General features: G+C 35.9%; 2 protein-coding genes across 2 annotated transcripts; both read right to left on the bottom strand.

Moving 5' to 3' along the window:
* Positions 1-434: 434 nt before the first annotated feature.
* LOC109032825 (ubiquitin domain-containing protein 1) lies at positions 435-5,846 on the bottom strand. The gene is made up of 5 exons (XM_019045129.2): positions 5,248-5,846; positions 4,234-4,470; positions 3,401-3,523; positions 2,253-2,371; positions 435-1,041 (listed from the first exon to the last, which is right to left on the bottom strand). The coding sequence occupies exons 1-5, from the start codon at positions 5,330-5,332 to the stop codon at positions 898-900; spliced, it is 708 nt and encodes a 235-aa protein (XP_018900674.1). The 5' UTR covers positions 5,333-5,846; the 3' UTR covers positions 435-897.
* A 1,009-nt stretch (positions 5,847-6,855) lies between these two features.
* On the bottom strand, positions 6,856-17,614 carry PolA2 (DNA polymerase alpha subunit B). The gene is made up of 10 exons (XM_019045220.2): positions 17,444-17,614; positions 16,163-16,382; positions 15,259-15,301; positions 14,282-14,391; positions 13,689-13,956; positions 12,651-12,918; positions 11,710-11,947; positions 9,820-10,014; positions 8,359-8,542; positions 6,856-7,854 (listed from the first exon to the last, which is right to left on the bottom strand). The coding sequence occupies exons 1-10, from the start codon at positions 17,517-17,519 to the stop codon at positions 7,708-7,710; spliced, it is 1,749 nt and encodes a 582-aa protein (XP_018900765.2). The 5' UTR covers positions 17,520-17,614; the 3' UTR covers positions 6,856-7,707.
* Positions 17,615-17,638: the final 24 nt, after the last annotated feature.

Raw genomic sequence — 17,638 nt, 5'->3', positions numbered from 1 at the left:
CTGGAAACTGACAATTTTGCAGGATGAAGAGAAAACTTCGTCAATTTTGTACTTTTGAGGTTAGATTTGCAGTTTTTTTGTGCATAATAGCATCATTGCAGCGCTGCCCTACAAAATCGGAAAAAAATTAAAACCATCAGCTTGCGTATTTTGTACTGTAGAATGGAGCAAAGTTGCTAACTCATTTTTGCCTAAATTGTTAGTTAGGCGGTACTGTTTCTTAGCCCTCAAAATGTAAATCGAGGGCTGTCCATTTATGATGTCACCCTTTTCCCCCTATTTTTCACCCCTTCCCCGACCATGTCATGGCATGGAAAAAATCGGAGAGTGGATTATCCTTCGAATGGGCATCAAAACATGTATTCTGGACAAGTCATTTTGACACGATAGTCACTTAAAGGTGTTGACAGCAATTCAATGAAGGAGAGAGGCACTTACAGCAAATAAGACAAATATTTATTATTTTAAAAAAAAGGGAAATGGCTTACATATGATACATAGACTCTCACGTCAGTGAAAAACTTTGTTGATCAGTATATTTTCGGAAAGGTAAAGAAGAGTGTAACAAAAATTAATGACTAACCTATGATATAAAGTAATCTTAATAGAGAGTAAATTAAATACTGTCGAAGTATAAAATTATGTTTCACTGACGATTATTTTCAATCTTCATTTTGCTCTTCTTGAAAGCTGGTATATGTTTAGAGTTAAGACGCACTTTAACAGTGACCAAAATGTACAAAAATAACTTCTTATCTGAATATTGTTCTGACATAGTCAAATTTAATTTATTCTAAGATTGCAACATAATAAATAATAAAAATAAGTAAGTATAGCAGTATGTTGTTCAAAAATAACATCGTATTAATTGTGCGCTTCATCATTTACCTGTTCCACTCAACTTGTGGTCGGTTCTTGATTGACGATTACTTGAATAACATATCCTGGCTGGATTTTGATTTCGTCTAAATGAAGCTTGTCACCAAGTAGTTTGCCACCAAAAAACCACCGCTGGCGAGAAGGCTCGATACCTTCTTGACTCTGAAACATTGGATATTAAATTATATATCTGCTTAATTAGTAGTTAATTATCCAGTTGTTCATTATTTACCAGCGGGCATGTTTACAACAAAAAATGAAATATCACTTGCTCATCGAAATTAGTTCTTCATGAATGTTCTTCCTCCTACTTAATATATTTCTTGATGTCAATTATGATCACTTGTTTATTAAAACATTGTGCGAATTTTGAAATGTTGAGGAAAGCATGATGCAGGACAAAATCGAAATCTTTAATAAATATTTTTCTCGCAAGAGATTTGAATTCATGCCACAGAAAGTGAAGAGACCACTAAAGTTTTACAGAATGCACTCTCAAAGTTTCAGCGCTTCCCCTCTTCTTTCTGTGCAGTAGTACAGTAGTAAACTCTATTACACCCATCATTGGGCTGAGCTACCAATATTCTTTTTCTCTTCTTATGTACAAGAGTAATGTCCTATTTCATACTGCAAGGCTCAGCGAGTTTATTATGCCGATAAACGGTTGTAACTAGACACTTGATGAGCAAATTTTGCAGCACAGTTATGCTCTTTCTCAATTGGATTCCATTATTTCAATCTCCCTATCATGGATGACACTGGTAATCGCAAACACTACTAGTGATCCCTGATTTAAACCTAACACAGCCTAACCGTGTGGACGGACTACTACAGAATTGCTATGCCCCCTTCTTGCCGCCTATAATGAGAAAAGACAAGTTACATGAGTACAATTGTCACCCATAACTACAATGCTGGCTTTTTTTAGGTATCCCCAAAACTTGGTCACCGAAAGGGATCGAACAAGGGACCTCAAGGCTGGTATCTGACTGCCTTGACCACTACACCTTCCAGGTTGGTTCCTGTTTGTGCATGACACTATCACCACCAACCTGAATCCATTCTTTATCGTTAATTCTTGCTGAGATTTCACAGGGGAGAAAAAAAATTAAAAGAAAGGGCCGACTTTGGGGCATTTACTTCAAGATGGGTACTTGGATGAGTCTAAGGAAAGTCAAGGAGTTGCATACTATTACAGCTTTTGAATAAGAAGTTTACGGTCTAGAATTTTTAAATTTATTAAGGCCTCTTCCACTCAAAAATTTTGTGGGATTACAGAATACCCGACTTGAACCCTCCTCCTCCTCCTTCCGCTATGAATGCTTCAAGCAATACGTAAATGGCTCCTGCATCAGTTTAGAGATAAAACATACCTGTAGTTTTTTCTTGACATAACCTATTGTATCACGCGTAAGAACTGGAAGTTTTACATCTTGGCAGCTACTGGAAAGTCGAAGCTTAAGTACCATTTCTGACCCTCCCTCTGTGGCTTCTGTAATGATAAGGAAAGAGGCAAACAAGGTTTTTAAAAAATATTGAAAGGTAGTTTTTTAACAATATAACAATAAAGTTAATGGAGCACTTGCACGCATGAAGGATTTGCGATACAAGTACTTTCTCTTGCATACGATCTCCCAAAAAATACGTTGGTGCCACTGGTTTTCTCTGATATCAACTCTAAAGCTCAAAAAAAGCTCTCAAAGTTGAGGCCATAATGGAGCGGATATCCCTGACTACCTTGTGAGTCCATCTCTAGATCAATACAGACTCTCAATGCAAAGATAAGGAGCAAATAAATTAGCAGAGTTACCGTGTTGCCAGTTTTGGAATCTCCGGCAAAGTGGCAATCCTGTTAAAATATTTGCTCCCTATATTTGCTTAGGGACTTTGTTCTGATGAAGAAGTGAACTCTCAGGGTTTCGTGGGATATCCCCTCCATTACAGCCTAAACTTTGAGAGCTTTTGAGTTGATTTTAGAGAAAATCAGTGGCACCATCTTATTACTTGCAAAATTTTACAGAGGAATCAGTATTTAAATTGCAAATTCTTGACACATGCAAGAGCTCTATTGAAGGCACTACGATTGTACTTCTTTTGAGATTGATCCATTAAGATATGTGCCAGCTTGATTCTTGTATGTACTTTTTCTAAGTGCTAAACTGAAGATAGCTGATCATTTATTGCACTTTAACTGTTCGGAAACTTATTTGATACAGACTCTATCCCGTATTTATCCAGCATTATAGTCAGACCAAGCAAAAGATTGAGCTAACCAATTTCTGATTCACTGGAATTACCTCGATTCCTAAGCTGGATATAAGGTGCCTCAGCTGGTAACACTAATTTACGCACACTGGCACAGCGAAAATATAACAAAAAATATATTCAACTTAAAATTGGATTGAAATGAAGGTATGAAAATAATTAACAAATTAGGTGTGCTCTAAGTAAAAAAAAAAGTTGTGACACTGAAATCTCCCTGAATGTTTGAATGCTTTCAGAGAAATGATACATTAATTACCTGATATATCGGGCGGCGAATCTCTACCACTGTTTTCCTTAACAATATTGATTGGATATGAAAGACAGTAAACTGGCACCTGATAGCATGTTCCTAATTCATCGTAACATTCTGTTAAATAACCTGAAAGAAACAAAAACGGCTTACATCACACGATACATCATTCATCACAAGAAAATTGCAGGGATTCAATTATTTTTTTTATTTATTTATTTTATTATTACAAAACAGAATTACAATAATAATCATATGTAACTGGTGGCTGCATACAGAGAATCACAATACAGAGGAACCAGCAAAATATTTAACATAAGGTAGCCCTGTCTGGTTTTTATTGGAAATGGATTTTATGGAAAATTAGTTTCTAATTTTCATTTTCTTGCGGTCAGGCGGTTTTGCCTTACAGCCTAATACCCGATTAACCTCATACAAAAATTCCTGATTTTATGACAAAATGGGAGATTTACTAATTCCAGTGAGGAATACGCAAGAAAATAAGGATCATCACTTTTGAAAATGACCTCGAAGCTGGGCCATGATCCGTACATCATGAAATCGGGCATTCATTGCTTCACAGGTAAAGTGAGGAGACAAATGAGATTTTTGAGGATTTCCTGAACATTTATTCTTCTTGCAGTTGCTATTGAAAAGGTGACTCATTTGAGAAACTTAATATATTTCACCAGATAGTTTGCGCAACTTGTTGCAGCTACAAAGCATTTCTAGCACTGGGATACTTTCACATCCTAAGGATTAAAAGTCTCAGAGTATGCAGAATGAGTACGTGTTTCTAGGTTTGTATGCAAAATATATTACAGTTGAGGGATTCTTACCATTAGGTACTGAAATATTAGCACCGTCAAGTATAGCCTGTGCTAACTGAAAATCTGATGCCTCTGCAGCAACTGCAGCGGCACGAAGTGCATCCCATATTTCCTTTCGGCCTTCAAATGCAGGGGCAGTGTCCCAAAACTCATCTCGTTTACTACGCAGTTGACCTTCTGTGAGTGGTACATCACTTTTCCACCTTATTATTTCCACGCATAATGGGTGATTCTTTCTTGATCGTCCTGTAAAGGAAAATAAATATTTTAACAAAATAATAAATTTCTGGTTTCTTTGGAACAGTATACAAATAAAAACTGAAAAACCACCAACAAGAAATTATAAAATTTCAGAGAAAGACCAGTCGGCAGTGTAACTTAAGATTCATCTCATACGTGGGTTTCTTTCAGAGAAGCGGTTACGATCTGGGTACTAAATATTTCCTGCCTATCTTTGATTTCATCACTTGTTATGAATCAGATGGGTATGTGAGATTATAAGCAGACTGGTGCATAAAATAGGCATCTAAGGTACAGGATTTGCAAACACCACTGGTAAGAGATGAATATCACTTAGGACTAAAGTTAGCTAATCAATAGAAAAAATGCAAAATTTTTCTTGGAAATTTCAAGTACAAGAGCTAATTTACAAGTTAATTAATGACCAAATTCAAGGGTGTCCCACTTTCCTAAGCGTAATCTTTTTTGATGATAAAGGTTAAAGGATGTAGTGTAAATGAGAGCACCCTAAGTTGTTCAGGCTGAAAAAAGTGTGAAACCAACAAATTCTCGATTGATGCTTTCAACAAGAATGTAGTAATGTAACATTAGAGATGTCAAAGCAGCTGCTTAAAAGAAATTGCCGATTGCCTTCCAAAAAATTGGCTGCTGAAAATTTCTTCTTGCCTAGTCTTTGTATGTGAGCGCCACAACAAACCTTTGATAAATCAAAACAAAATTGGAAATCAAAAACAAAAAAATAGGTAGTCAGAGCTTGATATCCATACTTAACTAAATACTAACCTGATTGGGTTGTTCTCAAGTCATGCTCTGGAGAATCGTCGCTTCTTCCTCTGCCATTGCGGTTAATTCCAATGCATCCTCCCATTGTAATGAGTGAATTTCAGCGGCATTGTAGACATACATTTGAAGAGCGACAAAAGCTAGCTAGGAGTAGGCTTGAAAACCTACTTGAGCCATGCTGAGAATCATTATCGCTCATGAAAGTACTTATCACAGAACATCATTTCCAAGGAGAACACTAAAATTAATATTCGCCCCGATTAACTTCATAATGAGCAAAGTAGAAATGAAATAATAGCACCGGATAGCGACGGATCACCCTAGATTGGATAAAATTACTAGAAAGGAGGAAATTATATTCAAGAGCTCAGGGTGAGCTAGGTTAGGATAGACTTGGGATTGGGACAACTGAGAACTGACTTAAAATACATTAGATTTAAGAACTAAGTTAAAAAACCGGAACTACGTGGACACTCGAGAAATTTACGATAAGATATACGGCCTCAGGACAGAGGCACGACCAGAAATAATCTTAACAAATTGAAAAAAAAACAAAGAGACCTGTGACTGCAATACGCCATCTGCTGAGAAACTCGTTTTCAAAGATTATGAGTTGATATCAGCACGATCTACAGGAACCATCTTCAAAGTTCAAAGATTATCGGAGGCGGTCTCGCTGACTGGCGGGCCTTTTGAAAATGGACAGGCCTCTTCCTAACAACGGAGCTTCCGCATCAATTCGCATACGCCTAATCGTCATGTGCGCGGCACTCTGAAATTGAAAAAAAAGGGCGACAAGCAAAGAGCATAGGTCGGGACGTTTTGAACTCCACTCTCTCTCACAGACCGAATTAGAAGAAATTGTGGAGACATTTTGAAATGAACAAAAATCAGGAGTTTCACCAGCTCAAATATTATTTCTCTGGATGATTGCAGCATGCACCGCTGATTGCAAAATACACAGCTGCCATGCATAAAGCCCAATTCACACTATCAAACTTTTCATCCAACTCTTGGACACAACTTTTCGAATCAAAAGTTGAATAGTGTGATACTGACGAGAGAATACGACAATTTGATGAAAAATTGAACGGAAACTTGAATGTGACTTCACATTCAACGTTTCGTTCAACTTTCCATCCGATTGGCTGGAAAGTTCAACCAACAGTTGAAACGAAATCTTCCGACCGACATGAGCCGAAGCTGTATCTTTGCAAACGCAGGCTGATGACGATATCACACTGCAATGGTAGGTAATTGAATCAAATTTTTTAGCGTCCAACTTTCCATCCATAACTTTTTGTTCCATTATGTCGGATGAAAAGTTTGATAGTGTGAATTGGAATTCATATTTCCTTTAAACCGCAACTGAAGGAAACATAAAAAATTTTAGTTTCCATCCATGCAAACTCCTGCACGAATTTGAATGCGTAAAGAAAAAAAAACAACAAAAGTCCTGAGGTAGTTTTGAATACTGAAATGGGTTGTTCTGCCAGACATCAGATCAAGTGGCAACTTTTCTTGTGAGGACGTGTGTTGTATGAAAGGTATAAGAACTTTTTTTTTACTATTCTTCTTCCAGCTGAGAAGAGAAAAAAAGTCAAGTAGTTAAAAATTGATTGGGAGATTTTTTATTTAAGAAATATTTTTAAAAACATACTTAAGAAATCTAGGCTACTTGTTTGCCTTTCAGTTATGACAGAAATACACGAGCGTGCTACAGGGTATAAATCTATTGTACAGCTATTGTTTAATTAATTCAACTTAAAAAAAAAAATTTCACAGCTCCTCAGATCAGTAAGAGAAAATATAATAAAAATATTCTGAAACAGACATTTCTATTTGTAAAAAAAATAATTTAGACATTGTGTAAAAAATTTCATTACTGACGAATTTCATTTAAAATTTTCATAAAATATGATTGGCTAAATGGCTACACTGATATTCAGAAGTTTTCAAAAGCTTTTGAGGGTTTTACTAAAGCATTAGAGCATCGAACAATATAGTGCTAAATCAATTTTTTCAAAATCTCAAGAGAGATAGGGAGATCGCCCAACTAACATCAGTTAATATCATGCTTATGTTCAAGAGGGCAAAAAAAATCTCAGAAGAAAAATCTATTAGTATTAATTCACTGAGTGCTTCAATAAGTATTCAATTCACAGACAGATGAATATACCCTAATCTAAAGAAAGACTCCAAAAATTTAAAAATTAAGTGAAAACATAAAAATATTTTTGGAATGATGTAAAAACATTACACCTCCACCAGTCACCTATGTTTGTTGCGATGTATCTGAATGATAATTTAAAAAACACCCTAAAAGCATTAATAGAGAATGAAAAACAAATCTGAATTTTTTTCCCCCTCATTATGAACGCTTTTGAAATATGTACGTGTAATAAAGCCAATGGACTAAAGTATCAAACTTTGGAGGTAGCCTGAATGCTCTGAAAAGGTTCAAACTTTGATTATTTGAACAGAAATATTTTTAACTGAAGACCAACAGTTGTTCGAGGGAGAATCTACAGCAATGCGAGCGAACGATCCACCAGCTGAACCTTTAGCAAGATATTCGGGATTTATGACAATACATCCATTAATTTCCTAGAAAGAAAGAAAAATAAACTTAAAATAAAATAATTATTAAAAAATATAAAAATCACAATAAAAACAACTCAAATTACTTTCTTTCGGTAAATTATCTATAGTTGACTCCCATATATTAGCATTTCAATATTCAAGAACCATGTTGAGATATTGCCGCTGGTGACAGAATATCACCAGGATGAAATTAACCACAAAGATAAGTTAGCAGCAGTAATATAAGTGATGTAAAATAAAAACTGAATTTTATTTCAGTGCAATTCTGTGATAGAACTGTGATTGAAATTGGAGAATTTGCAGTTTATGCACTTGCTACTCAAAATGAGCAAAATTATGAAGGTATTTTTCTCAAAATTTCAAATTTTAATTATTTTATTTTATTTTTCCATTTTTATGTGACCGGCGCCAAGGCTTCAATAGAGGTATAAACTAAAAACACCTTGTTGGACAGTTGTTTTCAAATAAAGAATGAGGAGGATAACTTGCATAATTAATGAAACTTACTTTGACGAAATACCGAAGTTTAGAGGGTAGAAGGAGAATATTTGGTATGACAGTCATCTGCGCAAAGTCTTCCCACAGACTTAGGTCCAAATTCACTTCTTCAGAGGAGGGGAACAGAGGATAAAAGTTCTGCTGAGCAAAGAGATGAGAAACTAGCCGCGTCATTCGATCAGTTTTTGAGTGTCTAGAATAAAAAAATTAGAATTTAGTTGAAATTACCAAAAGGCTCTTCATTTTCTTTAAAAGGAGATTTACAAAAGTGGGGAAAAGTTAGTCACTTTTTTACTTCATAATCACCGTATTGAACAACTTAGATAGGTAGCTGATCTAAAGGAACACACAGATTATAGTTTTTTACAATGCCTATGGAACACACAGATTATAGTTTTTTACAATGCCTATCTTTCATTTGTTCTCTCAAAGGAAACATGAGCCACCTTCCAAGGGTTAGAGAGTTGGACCGCGTTAAACAGAAAGGAACCAAGCCACATCAGCTACTGCCAAATTTAGTTGGGCAATTTAATTTTCTACATGAAAACGGTTGTGCGGATTTTCGTGCAAATTTCAGTGAAAATTCTCCATGGTACAAAGCAAATTCCTTAAAATTTTCAAAGAAATCCGAACAAACGTTCTCTTGTAAAAAATTTAACTGCCCAGTTAAACTTGGCAATAGCTGATGTGGCTTGGTTCCTTTCTGTTAAACTCGGTCCAGTTATTATTCTATATTGATTAGCTGTTTGTCATGAAATGAATGAAAGGAGGGAAATTTTGATGTCACAAATATGTTAATACAGGTACTGGGCAAGTGCATCAAAATTTCAAGAACTAAACTGAAAACCTAATCAAAATTTACTCCTTATGAGATTTATATTTGATACTTTCACTGTCGCAAATACCGAATTGAACTATTTTTTTCTTCCATGACATAATGAATTTCTCGCAGCAATCAGCTTGGAAGGCATGGCATGGAGTTTTTTGGTCACTTTTTTGCCCAAACAAAAGTTTTCTCAAAGTAATTAGGCTTTGCAATCAAACTTGCGTTGTTTTCTGTCTGCTCACAAACGCTACAAAGGTCTACTATCTTTGACCGATCAATGACCACAAGCAAAAGGGTTACTTGCGAAGTTGCGAAAAATTTCCTAACTCTCTACTTGCTTGTCACAGTGAACATTAGGTAATTTTCAAAAGAGATGACTTCCTTTCCTCCAAAAAGTGAGACGAGTTAAACAATTTTTGTGAAGCAGATTGGCAAAAACGTTAGATTGTTATGTAGAAATTGGTCAGTGTTTTGGAACTTTTTGCACCCCCTCACAGCTCAGTGATACACGCTTGTGATGACTATATTTTCTAAGTAATTGCAGACTATTCCATTTTACAGATCAAGTTGATTAAGGGCGTTATTGGAAAAATTTGTAGGAAAAAGAAAGATTTATAAGGATAAAAGAAGATAAAAGTGGTTACCCTGATATTTCCTCTTTGCTAAGATGCATCAATATATCGGTTGAGGTAGCTCCGACAATCAAGCCGGAGATGTTCAAGAGGCATGGGTCCGACACGCTTTGTATTGAATGACTGGAAAGGGTAGGAGGCGTAGGGTACACAGGGTGCGAGCACGCATCTCTCATACTTGATACCATTACAATTTTAGTCCGTTTACTATAACAAATCCAATAATCTAATTGTAGTATATCATTACATGCAATTTATTGGTTCTCCTTTCATGCTGAGGATTGCCTACTTTCAAGGGTTTCTCCTCATGGAAAATCAAAAAGTAGTGATGTGTCAACCTGGCATTTCAGGCTGTAATTGTTTTCTCACCATATGATCTCTTCATGGCAGATTCTTGATTTAAAGCTCCGCGTATCACCACTGATTAGGATTTTAGTCATTACAAGGGTTATTTGAATTTCATTTTAAAAAATGGAACCAGTGCTTCTGGCTTCTAAAAGCACCTGTCAGCATTGCAAAACTAATAGCACGCACGTTGTTTATGAAATGAGTTATACGTTGCAGTTACTTATTGCAAAGTGTTGTCCATTTTGAAGAGACTGAAGAGTCTTTACCTAACAACAAACCTTTAATGTCTCAGGATTAAGACAAGTTGGTGATCATACAATCATGGCAAAAGTGACATCATGACTGCAATAAGCAGAGTTTTCTCACTACAGAGGGAATGCAGTGATCTGAGTAAGTCATTGCAGTAATCTGAGTCATTAGGTATGTCACCTTGGCTAAGGTGCGCCTTGCTGCCTTTGTCCTTGGATTAAGTTTAGAAGTACTGGTTTCAACGAACAACTGATTCAAAAGTATTAACACTGATGGTTAATTAGAAAAACTGCTTATGACTTTAAGATCGGCCGAACTGAGCAAACAGGAACAAAGTAATATTTTCAATTAATTGAGCTGAGAATAATTTTGTGCTTGTCTAGATGCATAGTTTCTCCTACCCAAAATTTAAAGTTGAGTTAAAAATCAAAGTAAAATGGATACGATTCCAGTTAGTATCAAATTATTCCTAATGGATTACCTGAATATTCAAGTTAAGATTAAAACAAGTGTAAATTGGTCATGTGCTGAGTGAATCTAAAAAGAACCTCTAAGATAGAGATTTTTGGCCACCAAAGCCCACCTTCAAATAACATGCACTGATAAATCATACCTAACAATACTTCAAATACAGATTGAATTTATTTTCAAATTAAAAGACTTTAAAATGAAAGCATTCTATTGGTCAAAAAGTAAAGTTCCCAAATTTTTTGTGCCAAAATAAGATTTGAGCGAAAGTTCAAATTTTCATAGAATTGCCGCTTAATGAATTTTGTTAAGGTGATTCGATAGACACCATATTTTGTGTCAGAACCGCATGCGATATATCGCATCAATTGGTTCCATTTTTTCAGCTAATCACCATTTTTCTCGAATTTTGAGATCGCAATTCTGTTGTCAGGGGACTAAAGCACTCACTTACCAATTTTAACGAAGAAATTCAACGTAGTAAAGGCGTGATTTTTTTAGAGAGAATATATCGCATTCGAGTGCAGTTTCAATATCAGTATCAAATGCGATATTTTCTCTCTAAAAAAACCACGCCTTTATTACGTTGAATTTCTTTGTTAAATTGGTAAGTGAGTGCTTTAGTCTCTTGACAACAGAATTGCAATCTCAAAATTGGAGAAAAATTATGAGTAGCTGAAAAAATGGAACCAATTGATGCGATATATCACATGCCATTCTGACACAAAATATGGCGTCCATCGAATCACCTTAAAGCCAAGAAAGAAGAAAATCCTTGGATGACCAACCTTACCTAGAGGCACGCAGATGAGAAGCTCCTATTAAAAGCATACTTACCCGCGAAACCGATCTAGGAGTTTCTTCACAATTTGCTCATGATACTCTTGAAAAGGGGTTGCTAGGAAAGAAACATTATCTCCAAATAATGGATGGTCTGCATCTACTAGAGGTCCGATTAGTATGAAAATATGAGGTTCTAGCTTCTCCACAGATAACAGTAAATCTTCTAAAGGCTCATACAGCATTGAGTCATTGAAGGTAAAAGGCCCACTTGCAACAATTATTTGTAGAGGGTCTGAAAGGAAGAAAACAAATTCTGCATTACTTACACAGCAAAGAGAGATGAAATAACAGAAGGAGCAAAAACGGGGGGAATGTGTTTATCTTTCCATTCACTGGCTGCTAAAAATATTCTATAACTTTTGTACTTTGATCCCTACAATTAGTGCTTTCTTGAAGTACTTTTATTACGAACGCAAACTCACCGTTAGGTACCCATTTCCATAAAGAGGCACTCTGCTTGAAAATAAGGACTTTTATGGTACCAAGTATTACACTTCTGTACCATTTTCAATACAAAAATGTTACCGACGGGCCTTTCTTGAAAGCAGCCTTAACCCTAGCCTTTCACAAAGATTTCATACAAGAAAGTCTGAAGAAGGCCTCTAAGACCCCTATAAAAAATATACTGGGTTTTTACTTTGTATGAAATTTTGAGAAAGTCCTGGAACAACCAGTAAAGTCGTGAAGTTGTTACTGTTGCATAACTAGCTTTTTAAAGGAGCTGTTTGAAACCTAATGGTTGAGATATTGACGTGGATCACCCTTAGATGGAAACCAGCCTTGATAAGAGTCACTTATTTTATAAATAAATTGATTGTTACATTTTTTTTGATAATCAAATTTTTTTGTTAAAAAATTCTTTAGATGCCAATCGTTACACAAAGAGCCGAAAGAAGTCACCTTATTCATATCAAAATTAAAAAAATGTGAGTCACCTTTGGACTGGAATACGGGTATTTCTATAGATGGATTGACAGAGGCATCGGAATAAATTTTTGTTGCTAGTAGACAGTTACGACTAGGATTCTTTCCTTCCACTACGACGATTTGGCCAGGGAACAATGAATACTCGACTCCTGGTGGTATTCGTAGAGGCATAGTAGCACCATTCATGTCCCACCTGCATCCCTCTAGGATGATTGATGACTCATTGAGTCTTCCATTGCCATCACATCCGATTCGTCCAATAGAAATGAAATCTACCTGTAATCAAAAACTTTATGGTATAAACACCTAGCTACACCTGAATTTGTCAAAATACCTAGTTACACCTAAATTGGTCAAAGTACCTAGTTACAGCTGAATTTAAACTGAAAATATGAAATACTTGCATATCCCAAGTAGCAGTGATCGCAATAAATAGCGATTTTATCGATTGGTTATCGCGATTATATCGATGGCAATAAATAAAGATATTATCGCATTAAAAATTGCGATTTATGGCAATTAAATCGCTACACATCGCAATTTTTGGTTCGATAAACTCTCAATCAATTTTCATCGATAAAATCAAGATGAAATCGCCATTTATTGCGATAAATTTTTGGGCGATTTTATCCCGATAAGATCAAGGGAAATCGCTCAGATGTTGATGATCCTATCGAATTTATCGCCGATAAAATTGCAATATATCCCGATTTTTCCATTGAAAAATGCTACTTGGCATCTTAAGCATTTCACCTAAATTAAATACCTCTGAAATAGAATATAGCTACTCTTTTTTAACTACATACATGGATCTTTTTAGACATTCCCTCCAACTATATGAACAAAACATAATGTGGCCATCGATGGGAGAAGGGAACTCCGTCCACAAAGGAACATTTTTCAGCAGAGATCATCATGAACAAAACTTATGGTTACATCATTTATTTAAACTAATTTAAACCCATGAGCCATTCATTTACTAACATACTAGACCAAAAATCATTACACACAAAGGGACAGAATTTTATGCAAAAACAAAGCTTTACCTCACTGACTGAAGTTATGCTTTTCGGATCTGGCAAATCATACTTTTTAACAATAAAAGAACCAATGGCTGTGGTGGTGTCGAGTAAAATATCAGCATCATCATGCAACTGCCTGTACATGTATTTGGAGTTTGGAGGTATGACATTTCCGTACGGTTCGATATTGAGATTGATGTCAGCGCTTTTTTGTGAGGACATCTCTTTCCCATAAGAACATAATACTTGATTTCGATTGGTGCGTTCTTTGAAATTGCCACTAGGTGTAATCCTGTGTAACAAACGGAGCACATCTTGAGAAGTTATCAACTGAAAAGATACAGTGGTGAAAAGCAACAAAACAAGACAGCATAAGCCAATCTGGAAGCAATTTCAAAGGGTCAGAGGAAATTATGAGAAAACACTGAGGGGAGTTTTCTCACATAGTTAGAAATGTTTATAGTCTGGCATGTGATGTCTGCTCGATACAATTTTTCTGTGGGGTCTTTCTTCTTGAATCCACGTTAATAAGTTTCGAAAAGACTAGTTGAAAACCTTGGTATCCTATACCCTCACAAGAGAAGAGGAAAGAAAAAGAGATTTAAACTGGAACCTACGCCGTGAGAGAATAGGTAGCAGGAGAAAATGTGCCTGGACTTCGATGACTGCTGATGTCATCAGAAACTACAGTTGGTGTAACATTGATCCGTTTTTGACACGTTCTGCCCTGCAAAAAAGAATTAAGAGGTTGAGTGAGTTAATCTATTATTATTCATGATGAGAAAAGAATAGAAGAATAGAATCTATGTCTCTTGGCATTCTATTTTGTCTAATTGTGACTCATGAAGAGAACACTTTTGGGTGATTGGCTAATTACATTTTGCTACTTCTATTTACAGTATAATAATTTCTTTATCCTCTACAGATCAGTTCTTCAACAGTTTTTAGTGAAATTTGCGCGTAATTTTTGTTGTTCTGTTGAAATTTGATACCCCACGCACTAAATTCTTTGGCCGGAACTTGATTCTCCTACACCGAATGTATAGGCCAACTGTTTCAATTCTCTTGGACTTGCTTTGGGCAGACTATATTTTATGGTGATTTTATGAACGCCATATTTTGTGTTAAGACAACATGCAATATATTGCATTGATTGGTTCCATTTTTCAGCTGCTTCTCATTTTTCTCGAATTTTGAGATCGCAATTCTGTTGTCAGGAGACTAAAGAATTTACTTACCAATATTCGAAAACAAATCCATCATAATAGAGGCGTGGTTTGTTTAGAGAGAAAATATCGCATTCGAGTGCAGTTTCGATATCAGTATCACATGCGATATTTTTCCTTGAAAAAAACCACACTTTTATTACGTTAAAGTTTGTCAAAATTGGTAAGTGAATTCTTCAGTCTCCTGACAACAGAATTGCAATCTCAAAATTCGAGAAAAATGAAAAGTAGCTGAAAAAATGGAACTAATCAATACGATACATCGTATGTTGTTATGAAACAAAATATAGTGTCGATCGAATCACCTTAATTTCTTGTTCTTTATTAAAGAAAAATTAATAAACGAAAAAAAAAAAAAATTCACTCACCTTGGGAGTTACATTGTATAAACTCAGGACAGCATCATCATTTCTACGAAATTTATTAAGGATTTCAGATTTTGAAATATGATATTGCATGATAATAGAGCAAAGTTGATTAGAGAGAGACATAAATTTATCGCACCATTGCAAGTAGAATATTTTTAGTGGCTAATACTAATTCACAAAAACCACCTCCAGGCATTTGAAGTGAAAAACCAGATGGCACAGTTACTAAAAGTTTTGCAATTCTTTTGATGACCATGCAAATTTGTAGATTTGGCAAACCATACATTTTACAGGTAGTACCTACAAAAAGGGGTTATCGCAAAAAGGGTGGAGTTTCCCAGGACTTGTTCTCATTCACTGAGGCTAGGTGTTCACAAAAGCTTCGAAGTGAGACATTACGGGCTTGTGGAGAACCTGAGCAGAAGGATTAATTAAGTCTACAAAATTTTCCTTCCACCTATTACAGCCATGCGGTACTCTGTGTCAGATTTAGAATGAGACTTTGGAAAATCAGTATAGAAGTGCAAATTTTTCACCATATGCATTGGGAAGTTAATGTGATAAGCTACAAGTCCTCACAAACCTTGTTGTGATGTCTTTAATAGTTTGTTCAGAAATGGCAAGCTCTCAGTTTTTTTGGGCAGCCTTTGTAGTACATTTGCATTTATGAGGACATATGGAGTGATGAATTTTAATTTATAGTAGATTTTATTTGTTTTCAAACAAATTTTTAGTATATTTCTACTTTAAAACAATGACATTGAATATAGCACACTGCTTTAGAAACAATGTTTAAATATGCGCACTGACACTAAAATTTTCACAAAATGTTGATAAGTTGATGATGTTGATAAGATAATTTATGTAGATTTTGTAGAATAAAAAGTGGAATAAAAAAGGATACGCATTAACTGATGAATTAGCATTATTGTAGACGGTCATCTGTTTCCTTTTGGGTGTTCCAGTGGAGTCTTGTTTTTTTGCGAGAGCAGACCGTTCCATTGCTGCTATGCTTTCAGCCGTGGGTTTATCCGTGTTCCCACTTGAATGTGTGAGACTGAAGGAGACCCATGTTTCAACAAATTCCTCTGCACCAACGTCATAAGTTGCGCATAACTCGATACCTGTATATTTTGATCAAAAAGAGAAAAAATTAACGTGTATAACTAGTTGCTTGTTGAAAATTATGGAAGAGAGATCAGAAAAAAAACTCATTTTTTTACAAAAGCGCCGATACACAAGCCAAAAGAAGCAACCAAGGATAATGAAATGCAACAATGTTGCAACTGAGCTCCAGATGGCTTGCAGTCGGTGGTCTACTTTTTCATATTTTTTTGGCTTTCGATTACTAGAAGGACTGGACTGGAAGGATTCAGAGAGGAATTGAGGGTGCCATTTCTAGAGTTAAGTCATGAGGTGACTTACGCTAATGTGATTCTAGGTGCAGTCACTTCCTGGTTGATGACACTAGCGCTTGAGGCTAGGAGTTCAGTAGTTCCTTGACACAAGAGCAGTTTACTGGAAAAGTTACACCGTGTACACCAAAAGTATTATGTTTCTATGTACTTCAGATGAAAAAAATCCCTTCTTTCCCTTAGAATAGTTACTTGTAAAATCAATGCCATGTGGATTTACACACTTACAGAATGCACCAGAGAATCTTGAGGCGTCAGATTAAAAATGGTGAAAAATGGAGGGATCAAGATGGCAGATCTTATGACGCAGTTAGAAACAGCATAAAGTTATTTGCTGTGGACTCTACCAATTATTTAGAGCTATGCCAATTGCACATGCTGTTTTCAAATATTAAAGTGGCAAAAGCTTCGGCCGCAGATGAATGAACAGTGCACAGCTCAGTGCGGCCTAGAAATAACCATGTGATGTGTCTGCGCATGGCAGCAGCGTCACCTTACATTGCTAGTGGCCTGCGGCTGTGCGGGCACTAGTGAACAGAACGTCGACAAGAGTCAACAAACGCAGCATCGACTCTAGACCTGTTGTCCAAAATGTCGGGGGAACTTTGAAATATTTTTAATATCCCATTGTTGGTAACTGTAACAAAAGCAATTCATCATTCCTAAAGTAATTGAGCCTTCATTAAGAATCAGTCCAGACAGACGGTGGATGAAGGCTTGATGAACATGAGCCCTTTCGAGGGGGCCTTGAGTCTAGTTTGATAACTCACACTTATCAAGGACAGGATCCGCTACTTCAATACCCATTTCGTTGAAATGCTCCTCTAACGATTCTCGTGAGACCATGATGATAGAGCATTGACTAAAGCCAATAATACGTTAATACTTGCACTTGATGAAGAACTGTTATCAATATCACTAAATAACAAAACAAAACACTCTTGACATATGCCGCCGCCATGCAG

Source organism: Bemisia tabaci, chromosome 2 (assembly GCF_918797505.1).
Source record: "Bemisia tabaci chromosome 2, PGI_BMITA_v3".
Taxonomy (NCBI): Eukaryota; Metazoa; Arthropoda; class Insecta; order Hemiptera; family Aleyrodidae; genus Bemisia; species Bemisia tabaci.
This window is presented reverse-complemented; position numbering and strand designations above follow the sequence as displayed.

Bases quoted from the DNA above. Each gene is read 5' to 3' on its own strand.
- LOC109032825 (XM_019045129.2), bottom strand. From the start codon at position 5,332: ATGGGAGGATGCATTGGAATTAACCGCAATGGCAGAGGAAGAAGCGAC. The intron at 2,372-3,400 runs GTAATTAATGTA...TTATCATTACAG, and splicing joins TTCGCCGCCCGATATATCAG to AAGCCACAGAGGGAGGGTCA. The intron at 1,042-2,252 runs GTATGTTTTATC...CCAATGTTTCAG, and splicing joins ATGTCAAGAAAAAACTACAG to AGTCAAGAAGGTATCGAGCC.
- PolA2 (XM_019045220.2), bottom strand. From the start codon at position 17,519: ATGGTCTCACGAGAATCGTTAGAGGAGCATTTCAACGAAATGGGTATT. The intron at 16,383-17,443 runs GTGAGTTATCAA...CAAAATATACAG, and splicing joins GGATCCTGTCCTTGATAAGT to GTATCGAGTTATGCGCAACT. The intron at 10,015-11,709 runs GTAAGTATGCTT...GATTTGTTATAG, and splicing joins CTCCTAGATCGGTTTCGCGG to TAAACGGACTAAAATTGTAA.